Here is an 18,494-nt window from a genome sequence, read left to right as displayed (position 1 = left end):
GAGAGGGGAAAGATGTGACCGCTTTTGTTGAGAGCCAGAGAAGAAGCTCTCCTCTCTGCAAGGTCAAGTACAGTATGCCAGAAGATTTGACCTCGTGAGTTGTCCTCATTCAACAAAGGCCTGGATAGCTCAGTTGGTAGAGCATCAGACTTTTAATCTGAGGGTCCAGGGTTCAAGTCCCTGTTCAGGCGGGTGAAGGGAGGCCCCTTCCCTGAAATGTTACACCTACTTCCTTTATCCTCCTTCTGTGGTCAAGTACAGTATGCCAGAAGATTTCTGCTCCTTCATCCTCAACACCGAGAAGGCCAAGGAGATGGCCGTGCACACAAGGAGTAACTTGTTTAAGTAAACCTTTTCGACCTAGCACCTTTGCGATCTTCCAGGACTGTGGATAAACGCCATTGTCAATAATTAAATTGAAGATATGGCATATGGGCTCCTGAATCAACTTTGCTGCCGCCCTCAGTAACCTACCATCCAAATTATCAATACCACATGGCTCATCGCTTTTATTGGAATGCAACAGTTTTCCTACCTCATCTATACTTATCCTCTTAAATTGAAAACTACACAGTTTATCCTACACAATATTGTTCTTTATCTGACAGTCTACCATCAACATCTATCATCTGATCTCTAATCAAATTTATTTTATTAATAAAAAGATATTGCTGCTCCCAGTCAGGTAACTGACATTTGGACAGGTTTTGAGTGGAGATGGGATTTGTCTTGGTCCTCGGTCGAACGGTTAGGCTCATTCATAAGCGCTATCTGCCAACTGCTGTCATTCTGAAGCGACTGACGACATAAATACGAATAAAACCCGTCAATAAATGATAGACTTGAGTTTCTGGTAAGTACTACACAAGAAGATAAGGTGCTCAACTGGAGAAGGGAGTGTGGACTGGGTTTAGGGTTAGACCAATACTGTATTTGGCATAGAAATTGGGGCTCAGATTAGTGTTTGGTACTTGGGAACAATAAATCAAGGACTGGGTTTCTTCACTATTACATGACAAGAGACTAGTCGAGAGAACGTAGCCAGGATTAGGTCTGCATTGGCCGGGAATCGGACCCGGGCCTCCCGCGCGGCCGGCGTGGATAGTTCAGCTGAAACGAGCTAAACTTTCCCCATTCATTTCCAATGAGAGCGAAAGGCCACTATGAATGTAATATACATTTGTCCAGGAGTGGCGCTGTGGTCGCTTCTGCTCCCTCCGCCCACCACATCCATCCTGAGCTTCAGGTAACACAGCGCAATTGCTTTTTCCGAGCGAGCGACGAGACGACGCGACAAAAACACGGTAAACTACAGTAAAAAAATATATTGTCTTTTTCATTTCAGGCTACAGAAAAATATTTTGTCTTTGAACTGTTCTGTTTAAATATTTAGTCTTTGAACTGTTCTGTATAGTGTTTAAATTGCTTTCATGTTTCTCTACGTGGGTTTGTGGCGCTATTGTATTGTTCGCTATTTTCCGACCCCGTATACCTATTATATGCATTAGCGACAGTTATTTGGACAAATATAATGATAGCTCATAAGACTTGTGTTTTTTTTGTAAGTACAATGTTATAGTTGTTCATGGATAAGTACATATCATCTGTTAAATTAAACTCTTATGAGCTATTGTAAAGTGAACAAAGAAAGTCAACAAACAAACATGAATGTAGTTGTTGCGATACCATTTAAGTATGGATGATAGTTTATAGACATTGTTTTAGTCTGTAAATGTTCTTGGAAAAGCTCATATATGACAACAATACATATATTTCATACATGTTGCTATCACATACTGTAACATGTACTTGTATTCAGCTCATATATGACAACAATACATATATTTCATACATGTTGCTGTCACATACTGTAACATGTACTTGTATTCATGGTTTTGGATAATAATACATTATATTATTTCATTATTTCTGTCACTGAAAAAATGAAGAGATTGTTTTTCCCCGGGCGAATCAGTGTGGTCTTCCGCAGGGGCCCACTGGGATTCCTGCTGCAGGATCCCACCGAGGAGGCCAGGCAAATTAAGGACAACCCGTCGAGGAGGGACAAGTCTCCTGTTGCACAGCAGGAGGTTGTAAGGCAAAACGCCCTTGCAGTGGTCCGTCAGAGAGGGGGAGATGCTTCAGACCAAACTGAAGTACTGGGCGAGTACATCCTGCAGTTTGGGAAGTACAAGGGGATGTCCTTCCGCTGGCTCCTGGAGAATGACATGGGATACACTGTGTATCTCATCCAAAGCCACCAGAGAGAGGAGGCTGCAGGAGTGCTGGTGGCTGAGGGGCATAGCAAGGACAGCCTTCTGTCATTCCTTCGCTATGCCCTCAGCTTCAAGGAAATTAATACTCTTCTTGAGTATGAGTCCCTAAAAACATCTGTGCCCGCCCCAGCAGCAGAGGATGACCAGCTGGTTGGATTTGGCGCACGCGCCAGTAACACCTGGAGGGAGATTTGGGAGAGCAGGGATGATGGCTATGCAGCCTTCATCTTAAGAAGAAAGTGCGCGACGGGTACAAAAATGCACAAACTGCAACAGTACCTGCAGAAGCAGCAACAGCAGCAACAGCAGCAGCAACAGCAGCCCTCCACCTCTTTTACCATCGCCTCCACCTGTTCCACCACAACCTTTGCTGAGAGCACGGGTGAGTGTTTTTAAAGTTACACTGCATTGCATATGTATGCATTGGACCATTTTATTACTGTTGAATAACTATATTACCACTCTTTTCTTTATAGCTAAGGACGAAGACGAAGAGCTGGAGAAAGCCATGCTCAGCATCTCTCCAGATATACTCAGTATGTGCAGTTTATGGATATGTACATGTTAGGCTCTTTTACTTTCCTAGCCTTGTCTATGTGTTTTGTATAAAGTAAATCACTCTAGTTTCTATGTGTTTTGCAGGTGGATCTGCTCCACCAACATTAGAGCTGCTACGGTTTTCAGGTCCAGGGCGAAGTTCTTAAATAATGACCAACCTCAAAGGGCATTTTGTGATTGCATGTGTTCTCGTCACGTTCTACTTTTGTTCCTTTCATGTGTGTTCTACCTACAGTCCAAGTGACTGACTATGAATTGATACAGCCTACGAGAGGGTAAGTATAATTTGAATACATTCTTTTGAATGGATGAAATGGTGAATGATGTTTGCTCACTAACGCCGGAAGCATGTGTTTGCAGTGAGCCATTGTGCTTCTCCTGCTCTAGTTACGGTTAGACTAGACCATCACAAAAAAGGTCTATTTAATTCTTTAAAAAGCCAAACCAAGTAGTTGAAGTAGCAAATGGCAGTTTGTTGTGAGTGACTCTACTAATACCCCTGAAACGCCAATATTTCAATCAATCAGTCTTTCATCACGTTTTCTCCGGTTTTAGACACAGAACATGCACCGACTGGCCCAGATGCACCAGAAGATGGTAAAGGCTTTAAGTGATGTTTGACCATTTCAATCCAAACTGATTTACACTCACGGTAAAATGCACCACCGCCTCTTTCCTTGTGTAGCACCAGCTGCGCTGCCTCCAAAGATTCCAGTGCCTTTCCCACGGGAGTTGATGTTTCTGCTACCAGAGAAAACAAAGACCAAAGAAGAGACCCCACAGCCTGCCCCAGGTGAGTGGTTAACCTTTCTATGTGACTGACTGCACCTGATATTAATATAATATTAACACAGTGTACATGTAATTTGGTTTCATTTTAGAAATTGCATGTGCTCCTGGGAGTCCTGTAGCCTCCACTCTATCTGCAGCAGAGCCACAGTCTGCACAGAGACCCCACAGTAAGTAACACAGCAGTATAGTGTCACATTAAAAAGGGTGTCAAAATTGACATGTGCATGTCTGTTTCCAACTAGACCAACCACCAGTCCCACCTACGGCAGTCCCACCTGCGGCTGATATCAACAGGCCTCCACCTCAACAGTTTCTGTCATTTGACCAGGAGGTCAATAAGTGGAACTGCACACACCAGCAGAAAATATGGATGAAGTTGGAACTGGAGTCCATGGGTCTGTGGCCAGGCTCCCGCCCTGTCAACAACCCTATGAAAACCTTCTCCCTGTGGCGCTTACCTCCCCAGCCTGAGCTGATTGACAGTATTTATGATCTGCCGTCCCCAAAGTATTTTCATCTTCACCCCTTTTTCGTCTGGAAGCCGGAAAATGACTACTTAATGGGGCGGCTAAAAAACAACTACAACTTGCCGTGCTCTGGTGACTGTTCTCAGCCACGTGTTGTCTCTGCTGGAGTCGGGAGACCGCGAATGATTGTGGGCCTCACTGGACAATACTACCTGCTCTCCTCCCGGCTGTGCTGTAAGAGCTGCAATAGGAGGTGGTATTCCGACAACCCGCTCTGGCTGGAAAAGCTTCCCAAGAGGTTTACCAATCTGTTGCCAGCGTTACTGACTTACAAGAAGGCCATCTGTAAGTCAGTACTGGATGAGTTGAGACGGACTGGAAAATCACCCACAGACATGGCAAATCAGGTCAACGAGATGTTGCATCTCAAGTATGAGCGTGCCAACCTGGCTTATCTCCTGTGCTGCCAGAATGTGATGGATGGAGAGGCAGGAACTTATGGCGGCCAAAAGACCATCACTCAGTTCCTTCGGCAGGAGCGAAAACCGGAGCCTTTTGGGGGCTACAGTGATGCTGATGGCTGGAACGGGGTCTCTGTGTCTGCCCACTACCTCACCGACTGCTTGCTGCATGAGTTCCGGAACCAGAAGGACACCATTCAGCGGATGCTGCAGGGTACCTTTGGACAGGCTCTCCGCTCAGACCACACCCGGAAAGTGGCCAAGAAAGTCACCTTTTCATCTGGTGTCATGTCGTCATACGCTGTGTTGAATGAGAACTGGATGATCCTGTCCTGGGTCATGGTGCAGTCTGAGACGGACAAAACCCTGCGGCCGATGTACGAGGGTCTCTCAAACCGCTACAACAGGGCTGGCATTGAGAAAGCCCAGTTTCAGTGGGTTGACAGGTGAGACTTCATCACTTTAAACAGAAATGTTTAATCAAAAATTAACTCTATTAAATGTCATTATTTCATATGTTATTTGTGTTTCTCAGAGATTGCTGCGCACCGTTCAGGGTTGCAGAGTCTTCTGCGGAGGAACATCTCAACTGGGATGCCTGGCAAACAACTGATGCAATTGTTACTGAGGCCACATCTGGGAACCTGTTGAATACATGTGCATCAAGAACCTCTTACAACAACAGTATCGTCATCAAGCTGGACTTGTTCCACTGTATGCAACGGCTTCTTCGTGAGTGTGCCTCAGAACATCACCCGTTATATGGCACCTTCGCACAGTTCCTGTCGGCTGCCTTCTCTGTGGTGGACCAGGAAGACCTGCAGAGGCTCCAGGATGCATACGTCTTCTGTGGCATCCAGCCTGCAAATCCCACCACGCAGCATATCCGTGAGCACTGCAGGATAAAGATTCCTTCGCCCGGGACGCTTATTCAGAGAGTGGAAGGGGTGTTGAAGCACTTTCACCTGACCACAGATCCGAATGGCATCCCTCTTTATAAGCCCTCCATGCTAAAGAGATGGAGGATCCAACGTGTCCACATCCTGCGCGGTTGCCTCAGTGATCCTGAGGTGGAAGGGGGCATACTGTACCGCCGTGGAGGAACGATACAGTTAAACCATGTGCCAGGTGAGCGTGCAGCAGTCCCCGTCTGGATCCCCATCAGAGGCACGTCGCAGCAGGAGGGCTACCACTTTCACCAGGCCAAATGGGTGACCGGCACGCAGGTCTCCCCAGAGCTGTTCCAGGCCCAGGCCATGACAGGAGTGTGTCGCTGGAATTATCAGCGTCTGCTGGACATGAAACTGCCAGGCGTTTCTCTCCCGCCTGTTTTCGACCCTGCACTGATATGCTCCCTGAATGCTGTTTCCAGACGGGTCTTTGGCGAAGAAAAGTACCCTGCTCTTCGTCTGGCAGCTGAAGACACCGGGGAGAGGTTTGGCCTGGAGTACAGGGAGCCAGAATGTTGTCCGGTCCCTTTAGACTGGGACAAACATAAAACCAAGAAGGACCCCGGCCACGCCACAAGTGCTCCTTCTCCAGGCATCCTGTCTGATCAGAGAGCAGACCCAGTGCAGCCTTCCTCCACACCTCCCACCAGACTTTTCAGCTTTGTTCCCCACTCTGTTCACCCTCTTCAAACTGCTACTGCGACTACGTCTAGTCATGTGGCCCCTATCCCAGCATCTGACTTGGACAATAAAGCTTCTGTTACTGAGCTTCAGCCACAGCCAGGTAAAAACTTATCTAAACTAATCATGTGTCCCCTTGTTGCATCTTGTTTGACCCAAATAACAAATGTGTATCTCATGGTTTTCTTTGCCTAGAGCCCACAAGAAGATTGCCCATCCAATGTTCTCCGACTGCTGCCCGCACTGGACCAGTGAAGACTGGAGGGAGAGTATTTGTGTTGGACCACAAGCGCTGGCCATCTCCAATGAAGTCGGCAATTGACGAGCTCCTTATTAAACACCGCGGGCACGAGGACATGGTCAAGCTTGTGGTTCGGGAGTATGGCACTCTTGTCCACAAGTCCAGCAAAGACCCCAACAGCATGCTGCATCCAACATCAAAATTGCATATTTCCAAATACATAAAACACAACAGTAAATTTCTCAATACATCATCTTCATTAAATACCAGCCCAGAGAAGCTGCAACATACACAGCAGCTTTGGCAGTTGCTCAGCACTACCTCTGCTGTGCCTGTCGTGGCACTGCCTGCAGCTATGGTCATTCCACCATCACCACCACCACCACCACCACCACCTGCTTCTACCCCATTGAAGCAGGAGCAACCACCTCCCGTGTCAAAAAAAACCTCAAACAAAAACATGTCTGTGCTGTGGCCAACCAAAATCAAAATATCAAGGGGATGGGACATCAATACATGACTTTTATCAGCGGGGCCCTGTCAGATACTTTTATTGCTCCACAAAAGTGTTCCAAAAATATGGTGCAGAAGGTCTGACAAACCCCAAGATGCCGTTTCAAGAGTTCAGTCAAACAGACTTCTTCCAGCGAGAGCTCAATGATACAAGAAAGAGGGTGGAGGAAAAACAGCAGAAGAAGAGGAAGAGGGAGGAATCTCCTCCACCCCCTGTCCGAAAGTGCCGGTTCTGCAGGATACAGCTAAAGCAGGGTCCGAACAGCCCCCACATCCACACTGGCTTTCCAGGGCAAGCAGGGAAGTACATCTACTGCCCTGCCAAAGTCTTCTCTATATATAGAGAGCACGGGATGGAAAGAGAGATGAGCTGGAGGGAGTTCCAGGCCTCTCCTTTTTATGAAAAGGAGAAACAACGACACCAAAATAAATGAACATTTTTTTATTATTATTCAGAGCTTGTTATTAGTATTCTTTTTTTTTTTTTATCTCTGAGAGTGTTTTTAAGTGTGGCATGGCAACCTGATAAATAAATATTCTTTGTTACATTGCATTGATTTTGTGTTTTATTTCAAACACTGGTATCAATATAAGCCTGATATGAATAGTTTGTAATCATATAGGGATTAATTGGAAAAAAATGATATTGTGGAGAAGAAAATGGTGACTTGACAGATGCTTAGACCGGATTCAAACCCCTGACTTCATTTCTCCGAAATCTCTCTGCTTGTCTGACGTCTGTCGCGCCTGTCGCGCATTCTGATTGGCTGGCAGCAAATGTCAACAACACCCGCCCGGCCCCCGCGTGGCAAGCGAGAATTCTACCACTGAACCACCAATGCCACGTTGGGAAACACTGTCGGAGAACAAATTAAATTGTCGAGTGGATGTGCCTCTGCAAAGTGGCGCTAAATGACAAAACATCACAACACACGCACAGGATGCCAGGGGAGGCCGAGTACTAACAGAGCTGAGCGAGAGGGCATAAGAAAAAAATTTGTGACCTTGTGGTGGTTACCCGACCAAGGATATGGTGCACGTCTGATGCGCAATGCATGCCAGGTGATGTTCATCTAGCGAGCAGACATTCTTGTGGGGGACAAGCTCAACAGTAGGAATGTTAAGAGAACTGACCAGTCCGCTATCAATGAAGTTCTCGTCCGCCCCAGAGTCAATTAACGCTGTGGTAGGAGAAGCTTCCCCCGCCCAGGATATCGTACCTTCCACCTGAAGTCGGCCCACCAAAGCGGATGACGCAGCCGGTGTGGTTGGAGCGGGCAGTGCCAGCAGCTGGGGAATATCCCTGGTGGAGGAAGAGCATTGGCGTGCTGGGCGAACTGGACCGCGGGAAATTGTGTGTAGGACTCCCACAGTACAGGCACAGCCACAGGCGTAGACGGTGACTCCTCTCCGCTGACGAAAGGCGACTGGCTCCCAGTTGCATGGGGACGACACTCCCGACGTCGTCAGACGGCGCTCCACTGCTGGAGCAGGGAGGGAGGAGTGGTGCCGGAAGAGCCCCGGGAGGTGGGATTTGGAGCCGAAAATTTAGACCACCATTGTAGAGAACGCGGGCCGCGAAAGGACAACACCCCAGCCCTCATAACCAACAGTACTCCACCACAAGGTAAACAGCATGGCCAACCAAAGCGTCACAACCCCATTGGATTTCAAGTCCAACGCCTTAACCTCTCGGCCACCGTGACTGCTTGGAAAAGACCAATGGGGGCAGGTGACCCCATTGTCCTAGAACCAAAATGTTGCTGATGTCAAGGATCAGCTGGCAACATGTGCATGGGAGGAAGACACATGGTTTGTGTGAGGGGCTACACAAGTATTTCCACTTCTAGTTAAAAGCCAGGCACCTCACATCGTTTCCATAAAGTACCAAGGGATTGTCCTGTTGCCCTTGTATTTTGTGGGCAAAAAGGAGGCGTTTGCAAGTGGACCTCAGACCCTATCACTGGTCACCTGAACAGGGACTTGAATCCCGGACACTCAGATCAAAAGGCTAATGTTCAGTTGACTGGCTCAAACTTAGTCTTGTCTGACCACTCTTTTGTCCAGAAGATATTTGGCTAATGTGGTCTGATTTCTTAAACCTGCAAATGTCCAAATACACAAGGGCGCATTGACACACAGTTTGCCAATTGGGAACCACACAAGTGCTGTGCAAGAGTGGAGCGCAAACATGAATGAATACTGACACTGATGCACTCAGAGAACGTCCCTGGGTGGGCTCGAACCACCAGCCTCCCGGTTAACAGCCGAGCGCGCTGACCGATTGCGCCACAGAGACTCACACCCTGCCAACTTCTGTTCAGTTGAAGCCATACTAACGCATGCTATGCTTCCAGCATGCCCTTTGTTTTGGATGTGACTCGCACCTTCTGGTGTAACAATCAAACAACATTGCAAACCAGGACACCAGCTCTTGATGAACGCAAAGTATTTTTGGGTACAATCCAGGGGTCTTGTGCTCTCACGGAAATGGCTCTGTCCTTTTTCAACATGAGTTGAGGCGAAATGTATTAAAATGGACAGACTGCATTGGTCACTCAAGCAGAATTTCTCAGTTTGCCAATTTCAGACTGCGTGACAAAGAATCAAGTCAAACTCCATCGACAGGATGGACAGGGGACAACAAAGCAGGGAAGATAAGGGATAGGGAGGAGAGGGGAAAGATGCGACCGCTTTTGTTGAGAGCCAGAGAAGAAGCTCTCCTCTCTGCAAGGTCAAGTACAGTATGCCAGAAGATTTGACCTCGTGAGTTGCCCTCATTCAACAAAGGCCTGGATAGCTCAGTTGGTAGAGCATCAGACTTTTAATCTGAGGGTCCAGGGTTCAAGTCCCTGTTCAGGCAGGTGAAGGGAGGCCTTCCCTGAAATGTTACACCTCCTTCTGTGGTCAAGTACAGTACGCCAGAAGATTTCTGCTCCTTCATCCTCAACACCGAGAAGGCCAAGGAGATGGCTGTGCACACATGGAGTAACGTGTTTAAGTAAACCTTTTCGACCTAGCACCTTTGCGATCTTCCAGGACTGTGGATAAACGCCATTGTCAATAATTAAATTATTAAATTAAATTATCGAACCACTAACCTCTCAGTTAACAGCCAAACGTGCTGACCAATTGCGTGACAGAGACTACAACAGCATGACTGCAGTAAGGTTTCAATAATTGCTGTCCACCTTAACTCTCGGGTGGTCCGGTCTGTTACGTTTCAGGTGTCATTCTGAATTCTGCCCTTTCGCAGGAAAAGAGCCTTTGTACTTTTTCAACATGAGCTCTAAAGAAAGGTATAAGCTGAGATATACTGCATTGGCCGGGAATCGGACCCGGGCCTCCCGCTTGGCAAGCGAGAATTCTACCACTGAACCACCAATGCCACGTTGGGAAACACTGTCGGAGAACAAATTAAATTGTCGAGTGGATGTGCCTCTGCAAAGTGGCGCTAAATGACAAAACATCACAACACACGCACAGGATGCCAGGGGAGGCCGAGTACTAACAGAGCTGAGCGAGAGGGCATAAGAAAAAAATTTGTGACCTTGTGGTGGTTACCCGACAGCACCAAGGATATGGTGCACGTCTGATGCGCAATGCATGCCAGATGATGTTCATCTAGCGAGCAGACATTCTTGTGGGGGACAAGCTCAACTGTAGGAATGTTAAGAGAACTGACCAGTCCGCTATCAATGAAGTTCTCGTCCGCCCCAGAGTCAATTAATGCTGTGGTAGGAGAAGCTTCCCCCGCCCAGGATATCGTACCTTCCACCTGAAGTCGGCCCACCAAAGCGGATGACGCAGCCGGTGTGGTTGAAGCGGGCAGTGCCAGCAGCTGGGGAATATCCCTGGTGGAGGAAGAGCATTGGCGTGCTGGGCGAACTGGACCGCGGGAAATTGTGTGTAGGACTCCCACAGTACAGGCACAGCCACAGGCGTAGACGGTGACTCCTCTCCGCTGACGAAAGGCGACTGGCTCCCAGTTGCATGGGGACGACACTCCCGACGTCGTCAGACGGCGCTCCACTGCTGGAGCAGGGAGGGAGGAGTGGTGCCGGAAGAGCCCCGGGAGGTGGGATTTGGAGCCGACGTGTGGGTCGGAGCGGCTCCGCCCGATACGCGTTTCGTAGCGCCTTGTCATTCCAGCAGCTCTCTGCCGCTATCCCGGTTAGCTCAGTTGGTCAGCGTGTGGTGCTAATAACGCCAAGGTCATGGGTTCAACCCCTCGTACTGGCCACTCTTCTTTATGTGCTCCAGGAACAACAAAACGGCGACAACCCACTTGCCCCCATATCCAACATCACACCACCCACCTGTGAAACACCCTCGACAAGGCCGCTGAAAACAGCATGTCAAAAGCAGAGTGGCAACAAACCTCTCGGCCACCGAGACTGCAAGAAGCAGATCAATGGGGACAGTGGACCCCATTATCCTCTACCCAAAATTTAGACCACCATTGTAGAGAACACGGGCCGCGAAAGGACAACACCCCAGCCCTCATAACCAACAGTACTCCACCACAAGGTAAACAGCATGGCCAACCAAAGCGTCACAACCCCATTGGATTTCAAGTCCAACGCCTTAACCTCTCGGCCACCGTGACTGCTTGGAAAAGACCAATGGGGGCAGGTGACCCCATTGTCCTAGAACCAAAATGTTGCTGATGTCAAGGATCAGCTGGCAACATGTGCATGGGAGGAAGACACATGGTTTGTGTGAGGGGCTACACAAGTCTTTCCACTTCTAGTTAAAAGCCAGGCACCTCACATCGTTTCCATAAAGTACCAAGGGATTGTCCTGTTGCCCTTGTATTTTGTGGGCAAAAAGGAGGCGTTTGCAAGTGGACCTCAGACCCTATCACTGGTCACCTGAACAGGGACTTGAATCCCGGACACTCAGATCAAAAGTCTAATGTTCAGTTGACTGGCTCAAACTTAGTCTTGTCTGACCACTCTTTTGTCCAGAAGATATTTGGCTAATGTGGTCTGATTTCTTAAACCTGCAAATGTCCAAATACACAAGGGTATTGTCTTTGTAGGGCGCATTGACACACAGTTTGCCAATTGGGAACCACACAAGTGCTGTGCAAGAGTGGAGCGCAAACATGAATAAACACTGACACTGATGCACCCAGAGAACGTCCCTGGGTGGGCTCGAACCACCAGCCTCCCGGTTAACAGCCGAGCGCGCTGACCGATTGCGCCACAGAGACTCACACCCTGCCAACTTCTGTTCAGTTGAAGCCATACTAACGCATGCTATTCTTCCAGCATGCCCTTTGTTTTGGATGTGACTCGCACCTTCTGGTGTAACAATCAAACAACATTGCAAACCAGGACACCAGCTTTACTCTTTGATGAACGCAAAGTATTTTTGGGTACAATCCAGGGGTCTTGTGCTCTCACGGAAATGGCTCTGTCCTTTTTCAACATGAGTTGAGGCGAAATGTATTAAAATGGACAGACTGCATTGGTCACTCAAGCAGAATTTCTCAGTTTGCCAATTTCAGACTGCGTGACAAAGAATCAAGTCAAACTCCATCGACAGAATGGACAGGGGACAACAAAGCAGGGAAGATAAGGGATAGGGAGGAGAGGGGAAAGATGCGACCGCTTTTGTTGAGAGCCAGAGAAGAAGCTCTCCTCTCTGCAAGGTCAAGTACAGTATGCCAGAAGATTTGACCTCGTGAGTTGCCCTCATTCAACAAAGGCCTGGATAGCTCAGTTGGTAGAGCATCAGACTTTTAATCGGAGCGGCTCCGCCCGATACGCGTTTCGTAGCGCCTTGTCATTCCAGCAGCTCTCTGCCGCTATCCCGGTTAGCTCAGTTGGTCAGCGTGTGGTGCTAATAACGCCAAGGTCATGGGTTCAACCCCTCGTACTGGCCACTCTTCTTTATGTGCTCCAGGAACAACAAAACGGCGACAACCCACTTGCCCCCATATCCAACATCACACCACCCACCTGTGAAACACCCTCGACAAGGCCGCTGAAAACAGCATGTCAAAAGCAGAGTGGCAACAAACCTCTCGGCCACCGAGACTGCAAGAAGCAGATCAATGGGGACAGTGGACCCCATTATCCTCTACCCAAAATTTAGACCACCATTGTAGAGAACACGGGCCGCGAAAGGACAACACCCCAGCCCTCATAACCAACAGTACTCCACCACAAGGTAAACAGCATGGCCAACCAAAGCGTCACAACCCCATTGGATTTCAAGTCCAACGCCTTAACCTCTCGGCCACCGTGACTGCTTGGAAAAGACCAATGGGGGCAGGTGACCCCATTGTCCTAGAACCAAAATGTTGCTGATGTCAAGGATCAGCTGGCAACATGTGCATGGGAGGAAGACACATGGTTTGTGTGAGGGGCTACACAAGTCTTTCCACTTCTAGTTAAAAGCCAGGCACCTCACATCGTTTCCATAAAGTACCAAGGGATTGTCCTGTTGCCCTTGTATTTTGTGGGCAAAAAGGAGGCGTTTGCAAGTGGACCTCAGACCCTATCACTGGTCACCTGAACAGGGACTTGAATCCCGGACACTCAGATCAAAAGTCTAATGTTCAGTTGACTGGCTCAAACTTAGTCTTGTCTGACCACTCTTTTGTCCAGAAGATATTTGGCTAATGTGGTCTGATTTCTTAAACCTGCAAATGTCCAAATACACAAGGGTATTGTCTTTGTAGGGCGCATTGACACACAGTTTGCCAATTGGGAACCACACAAGTGCTGTGCAAGAGTGGAGCGCAAACATGAATAAACACTGACACTGATGCACCCAGAGAACGTCCCTGGGTGGGCTCGAACCACCAGCCTCCCGGTTAACAGCCGAGCGCGCTGACCGATTGCGCCACAGAGACTCACACCCTGCCAACTTCTGTTCAGTTGAAGCCATACTAACGCATGCTATTCTTCCAGCATGCCCTTTGTTTTGGATGTGACTCGCACCTTCTGGTGTAACAATCAAACAACATTGCAAACCAGGACACCAGCTTTACTCTTTGATGAACGCAAAGTATTTTTGGGTACAATCCAGGGGTCTTGTGCTCTCACGGAAATGGCTCTGTCCTTTTTCAACATGAGTTGAGGCGAAATGTATTAAAATGGACAGACTGCATTGGTCACTCAAGCAGAATTTCTCAGTTTGCCAATTTCAGACTGCGTGACAAAGAATCAAGTCAAACTCCATCGACAGAATGGACAGGGGACAACAAAGCAGGGAAGATAAGGGATAGGGAGGAGAGGGGAAAGATGCGACCGCTTTTGTTGAGAGCCAGAGAAGAAGCTCTCCTCTCTGCAAGGTCAAGTACAGTATGCCAGAAGATTTGACCTCGTGAGTTGCCCTCATTCAACAAAGGCCTGGATAGCTCAGTTGGTAGAGCATCAGACTTTTAATCGGAGCGGCTCCGCCCGATACGCGTTTCGTAGCGCCTTGTCATTCCAGCAGCTCTCTGCCGCTATCCCGGTTAGCTCAGTTGGTCAGCGTGTGGTGCTAATAACGCCAAGGTCATGGGTTCAACCCCTCGTACTGGCCACTCTTCTTTATGTGCTCCAGGAACAACAAAACGGCGACAACCCACTTGCCCCCATATCCAACATCACACCACCCACCTGTGAAACACCCTCGACAAGGCCGCTGAAAACAGCATGTCAAAAGCAGAGTGGCAACAAACCTCTCGGCCACCGAGACTGCAAGAAGCAGATCAATGGGGACAGTGGACCCCATTATCCTCTACCCAAAATTTAGACCACCATTGTAGAGAACACGGGCCGCGAAAGGACAACACCCCAGCCCTCATAACCAACAGTACTCCACCACAAGGTAAACAGCATGGCCAACCAAAGCGTCACAACCCCATTGGATTTCAAGTCCAACGCCTTAACCTCTCGGCCACCGTGACTGCTTGGAAAAGACCAATGGGGGCAGGTGACCCCATTGTCCTAGAACCAAAATGTTGCTGATGTCAAGGATCAGCTGGCAACATGTGCATGGGAGGAAGACACATGGTTTGTGTGAGGGGCTACACAAGTCTTTCCACTTCTAGTTAAAAGCCAGGCACCTCACATCGTTTCCATAAAGTACCAAGGGATTGTCCTGTTGCCCTTGTATTTTGTGGGCAAAAAGGAGGCGTTTGCAAGTGGACCTCAGACCCTATCACTGGTCACCTGAACAGGGACTTGAATCCCGGACACTCAGATCAAAAGTCTAATGTTCAGTTGACTGGCTCAAACTTAGTCTTGTCTGACCACTCTTTTGTCCAGAAGATATTTGGCTAATGTGGTCTGATTTCTTAAACCTGCAAATGTCCAAATACACAAGGGTATTGTCTTTGTAGGGCGCATTGACACACAGTTTGCCAATTGGGAACCACACAAGTGCTGTGCAAGAGTGGAGCGCAAACATGAATAAACACTGACACTGATGCACCCAGAGAACGTCCCTGGGTGGGCTCGAACCACCAGCCTCCCGGTTAACAGCCGAGCGCGCTGACCGATTGCGCCACAGAGACTCACACCCTGCCAACTTCTGTTCAGTTGAAGCCATACTAACGCATGCTATGCTTCCAGCATGCCCTTTGTTTTGGATGTGACTCGCACCTTCTGGTGTAACAATCAAACAACATTGCAAACCAGGACACCAGCTTTACTCTTTGATGAACGCAAAGTATTTTTGGGGTCTTGGCCTTGGTCAGGGGTCTTGTGCTCTCACGGAAATGGCTCTGTCCTTTTTCAACATGAGTTGAGGCGAAATGTATTAAAATGGACAGACTGCATTGGTCACTCAAGCAGAATTTCTCAGTTTGCCAATTTCAGACTGCGTGACAAAGAATCAAGTCAAACTCCATCGACAGGATGGACAGGGGACAACAAAGCAGGGAAGATAAGGGATAGGGAGGGGAGGGGAAAGATGCGACCGCTTTTGTTGAGAGCCAGAGAAGAAGCTCTCCTCTCTGCAAGGTCAAGTACAGTATGCCAGAAGATTTGACCTCGTGAGTTGCCCTCGTTCAACAAAGGCCTGGATAGCTCAGTTGGTAGAGCATCAGACTTTTAATCTGAGGGTCCAGGGTTCAAGTCCCTGTTCAGGCAGGTGAAGGGAGGCCCCTTCCCTGAAATGTTACACCTCCTTCTGTGGTCAAGTACAGTCCGCCAGAAGATTTCTGCTCCTTCATCCTCAACACCGAGAAGGCCAAGGAGATGGCCGTGCACACAAGGAGTAACTTGTTTAAGTAAACCTTTTCGACCTAGCACCTTTGCGATCTTCCAGGACTGTGGATAAACGCCATTGTCAATAATTAAATTATTAAATTAAATTATCGAACCACTAACCTCTCAGTTAACAGCCAAACGTGCTGACCAATTGCGTGACAGAGACTACAACAGCATGACTGCAGTAAGGTTTCAATAATTGCTGTCCACCTTAACTCTCGGGTGGTCCGGTCTGTTACGTTTCAGGTGTCATTCTGAATTCTGCCCTTTCGCAGGAAAAGAGCCTTTGTACTTTTTCAACATGAGCTCTAAAGAAAGGTATAAGCTGAGATATACTGCATTGGCCGGGAATCGGACCCGGGCCTCCCGCTTGGCAAGCGAGAATTCTACCACTGAACCACCAATGCCACGTTGGGAAACACTGTCGGAGAACAAATTAAATTGTCGAGTGGATGTGCCTCTGCAAAGTGGCGCTAAATGACAAAACATCACAACACACGCACAGGATGCCAGGGGAGGCCGAGTACTAACAGAGCTGAGCGAGAGGGCATAAGAAAAAAAATTGTGACCTTGTGGTGGTTACCCGACAGCACCAAGGATATGGTGCACGTCTGATGCGCAATGCATGCCAGATGATGTTCATCTAGCGAGCAGACATTCTTGTGGGGGACAAGCTCAACTGTAGGAATGTTAAGAGAACTGACCAGTCCGCTATCAATGAAGTTCTCGTCCGCCCCAGAGTCAATTAATGCTGTGGTAGGAGAAGCTTCCCCCGCCCAGGATATCGTACCTTCCACCTGAAGTCGGCCCACCAAAGCGGATGACGCAGCCGGTGTGGTTGGAGCGGGCAGTGCCAGCAGCTGGGGAATATCCCTGGTGGAGGAAGAGCATTGGCGTGCTGGGCGAACTGGACCGCGGGAAATTGTGTGTAGGACTCCCACAGTACAGGCACAGCCACAGGCGTAGACGGTGACTCCTCTCCGCTGACGAAAGGCGACTGGCTCCCAGTTGCATGGGGACGACACTCCCGACGTCGTCAGACGGCGCTCCACTGCTGGAGCAGGGAGGGAGGAGTGGTGCCGGAAGAGCCCCGGGAGGTGGGATTTGGAGCCGACGTGTGGGTCGGAGCGGCTCCGCCCGATACGCGTTTCGTAGCGCCTTGTCATTCCAGCAGCTCTCTGCCGCTATCCCGGTTAGCTCAGTTGGTCAGCGTGTGGTGCTAATAACGCCAAGGTCATGGGTTCAACCCCTCGTACTGGCCACTCTTCTTTATGTGCTCCAGGAACAACAAAACGGCGACAACCCACTTGCCCCCATATCCAACATCACACCACCCACCTGTGAAACACCCTCGACAAGGCCGCTGAAAACAGCATGTCAAAAGCAGAGTGGCAACAAACCTCTCGGCCACCGAGACTGCAAGAAGCAGATCAATGGGGACAGTGGACCCCATTATCCTCTACCCAAAATTTAGACCACCATTGTAGAGAACACGGGCCGCGAAAGGACAACACCCCAGCCCTCATAACCAACAGTACTCCACCACAAGGTAAACAGCATGGCCAACCAAAGCGTCACAACCCCATTGGATTTCAAGTCCAACGCCTTAACCTCTCGGCCACCGTGACTGCTTGGAAAAGACCAATGGGGGCAGGTGACCCCATTGTCCTAGAACCAAAATGTTGCTGATGTCAAGGATCAGCTGGCAACATGTGCATGGGAGGAAGACACATGGTTTGTGTGAGGGGCTACACAAGTCTTTCCACTTCTAGTTAAAAGCCAGGCACCTCACATCGTTTCCATAAAGTACCAAGGGATTGTCCTGTTGCCCTTGTATTTTGTGGGCAAAAAGGAGGCGTTTGGAAGTGGACCTCAGACCCTATCACTGGTCACCTGAACAGGGACTTGAATCCCGGACACTCAGATCAAAAGTCTAATGTTCAGTTGACTGGCTCAAACTTAGTCTTGTCCAGAAGATATTTGGCTAATGTGGTCTGATTTCTTAAACCTGCAAATGTCCAAATACACAAGGGTATTGTCTTTGTAGGGCGCATTGACACACAGTTTGCCAATTGGGAACCACACAAGTGCTGTGCAAGAGTGGAGCGCAAACATGAATAAACACTGACACTGATGCACCCAGAGAACGTCCCTGGGTGGGCTCGAACCACCAGCCTCCCGGTTAACAGCCGAGCGCGCTGACCGATTGCGCCACAGAGACTCACACCCTGCCAACTTCTGTTCAGTTGAAGCCATACTAACGCATGCTATGCTTCCAGCATGCCCTTTGTTTTGGATGTGACTCGCACCTTCTGGTGTAACAATCAAACAACATTGCAA

The 18,494-nt window shown here is 48.8% G+C and overlaps 1 protein-coding gene and 10 non-coding genes across 11 annotated transcripts; 4 read left to right on the top strand and 7 right to left on the bottom strand.

Annotated features, from left to right (window-relative positions):
- Nucleotides 1–118: 118 nt before the first annotated feature.
- On the top strand, nucleotides 119–191 carry trnak-uuu (transfer RNA lysine (anticodon UUU)). The gene has a single exon. It is a non-coding gene; the product is annotated as a tRNA-Lys (tRNA).
- Nucleotides 192–1,943: 1,752 nt separating this feature from the next.
- LOC131138251 (uncharacterized) lies at nucleotides 1,944–3,911 on the top strand. The gene is made up of 7 exons (XM_078788859.1): nucleotides 1,944–2,658; nucleotides 2,753–2,812; nucleotides 2,919–2,960; nucleotides 3,070–3,109; nucleotides 3,390–3,431; nucleotides 3,520–3,627; nucleotides 3,869–3,911. The coding sequence occupies exons 1-7, from the start codon at nucleotides 1,944–1,946 to the stop codon at nucleotides 3,909–3,911; spliced, it is 1,050 nt and encodes a 349-aa protein (XP_078644985.1).
- A 5,253-nt stretch (nucleotides 3,912–9,164) lies between these two features.
- trnan-guu (transfer RNA asparagine (anticodon GUU)) lies at nucleotides 9,165–9,238 on the bottom strand. The gene has a single exon. It is a non-coding gene; the product is annotated as a tRNA-Asn (tRNA).
- A 491-nt stretch (nucleotides 9,239–9,729) lies between these two features.
- Nucleotides 9,730–9,802, top strand: trnak-uuu (transfer RNA lysine (anticodon UUU)). Its single transcript has one exon. It is a non-coding gene; the product is annotated as a tRNA-Lys (tRNA).
- A 454-nt stretch (nucleotides 9,803–10,256) lies between these two features.
- trnag-gcc (transfer RNA glycine (anticodon GCC)) lies at nucleotides 10,257–10,327 on the bottom strand. Its single transcript has one exon. It is a non-coding gene; the product is annotated as a tRNA-Gly (tRNA).
- A 1,756-nt stretch (nucleotides 10,328–12,083) lies between these two features.
- trnan-guu (transfer RNA asparagine (anticodon GUU)) lies at nucleotides 12,084–12,157 on the bottom strand. The gene has a single exon. It is a non-coding gene; the product is annotated as a tRNA-Asn (tRNA).
- Nucleotides 12,158–13,733: 1,576 nt separating this feature from the next.
- trnan-guu (transfer RNA asparagine (anticodon GUU)) lies at nucleotides 13,734–13,807 on the bottom strand. The gene has a single exon. It is a non-coding gene; the product is annotated as a tRNA-Asn (tRNA).
- A 1,576-nt stretch (nucleotides 13,808–15,383) lies between these two features.
- Nucleotides 15,384–15,457, bottom strand: trnan-guu (transfer RNA asparagine (anticodon GUU)). Its single transcript has one exon. It is a non-coding gene; the product is annotated as a tRNA-Asn (tRNA).
- A 504-nt stretch (nucleotides 15,458–15,961) lies between these two features.
- Nucleotides 15,962–16,034, top strand: trnak-uuu (transfer RNA lysine (anticodon UUU)). Its single transcript has one exon. It is a non-coding gene; the product is annotated as a tRNA-Lys (tRNA).
- Nucleotides 16,035–16,490: 456 nt separating this feature from the next.
- On the bottom strand, nucleotides 16,491–16,561 carry trnag-gcc (transfer RNA glycine (anticodon GCC)). Its single transcript has one exon. It is a non-coding gene; the product is annotated as a tRNA-Gly (tRNA).
- Nucleotides 16,562–18,301: 1,740 nt separating this feature from the next.
- trnan-guu (transfer RNA asparagine (anticodon GUU)) lies at nucleotides 18,302–18,375 on the bottom strand. Its single transcript has one exon. It is a non-coding gene; the product is annotated as a tRNA-Asn (tRNA).
- Nucleotides 18,376–18,494: the final 119 nt, after the last annotated feature.

This window comes from Doryrhamphus excisus, unplaced genomic scaffold (assembly GCF_037039965.1).
Source record: "Doryrhamphus excisus strain RoL-2023G ecotype Guam unplaced genomic scaffold, RoL_Dexc_Guam_v1.1 HiC_scaffold_24, whole genome shotgun sequence".
Taxonomy (NCBI): Eukaryota; Metazoa; Chordata; class Actinopteri; order Syngnathiformes; family Syngnathidae; genus Doryrhamphus; species Doryrhamphus excisus.
This window is presented reverse-complemented; position numbering and strand designations above follow the sequence as displayed.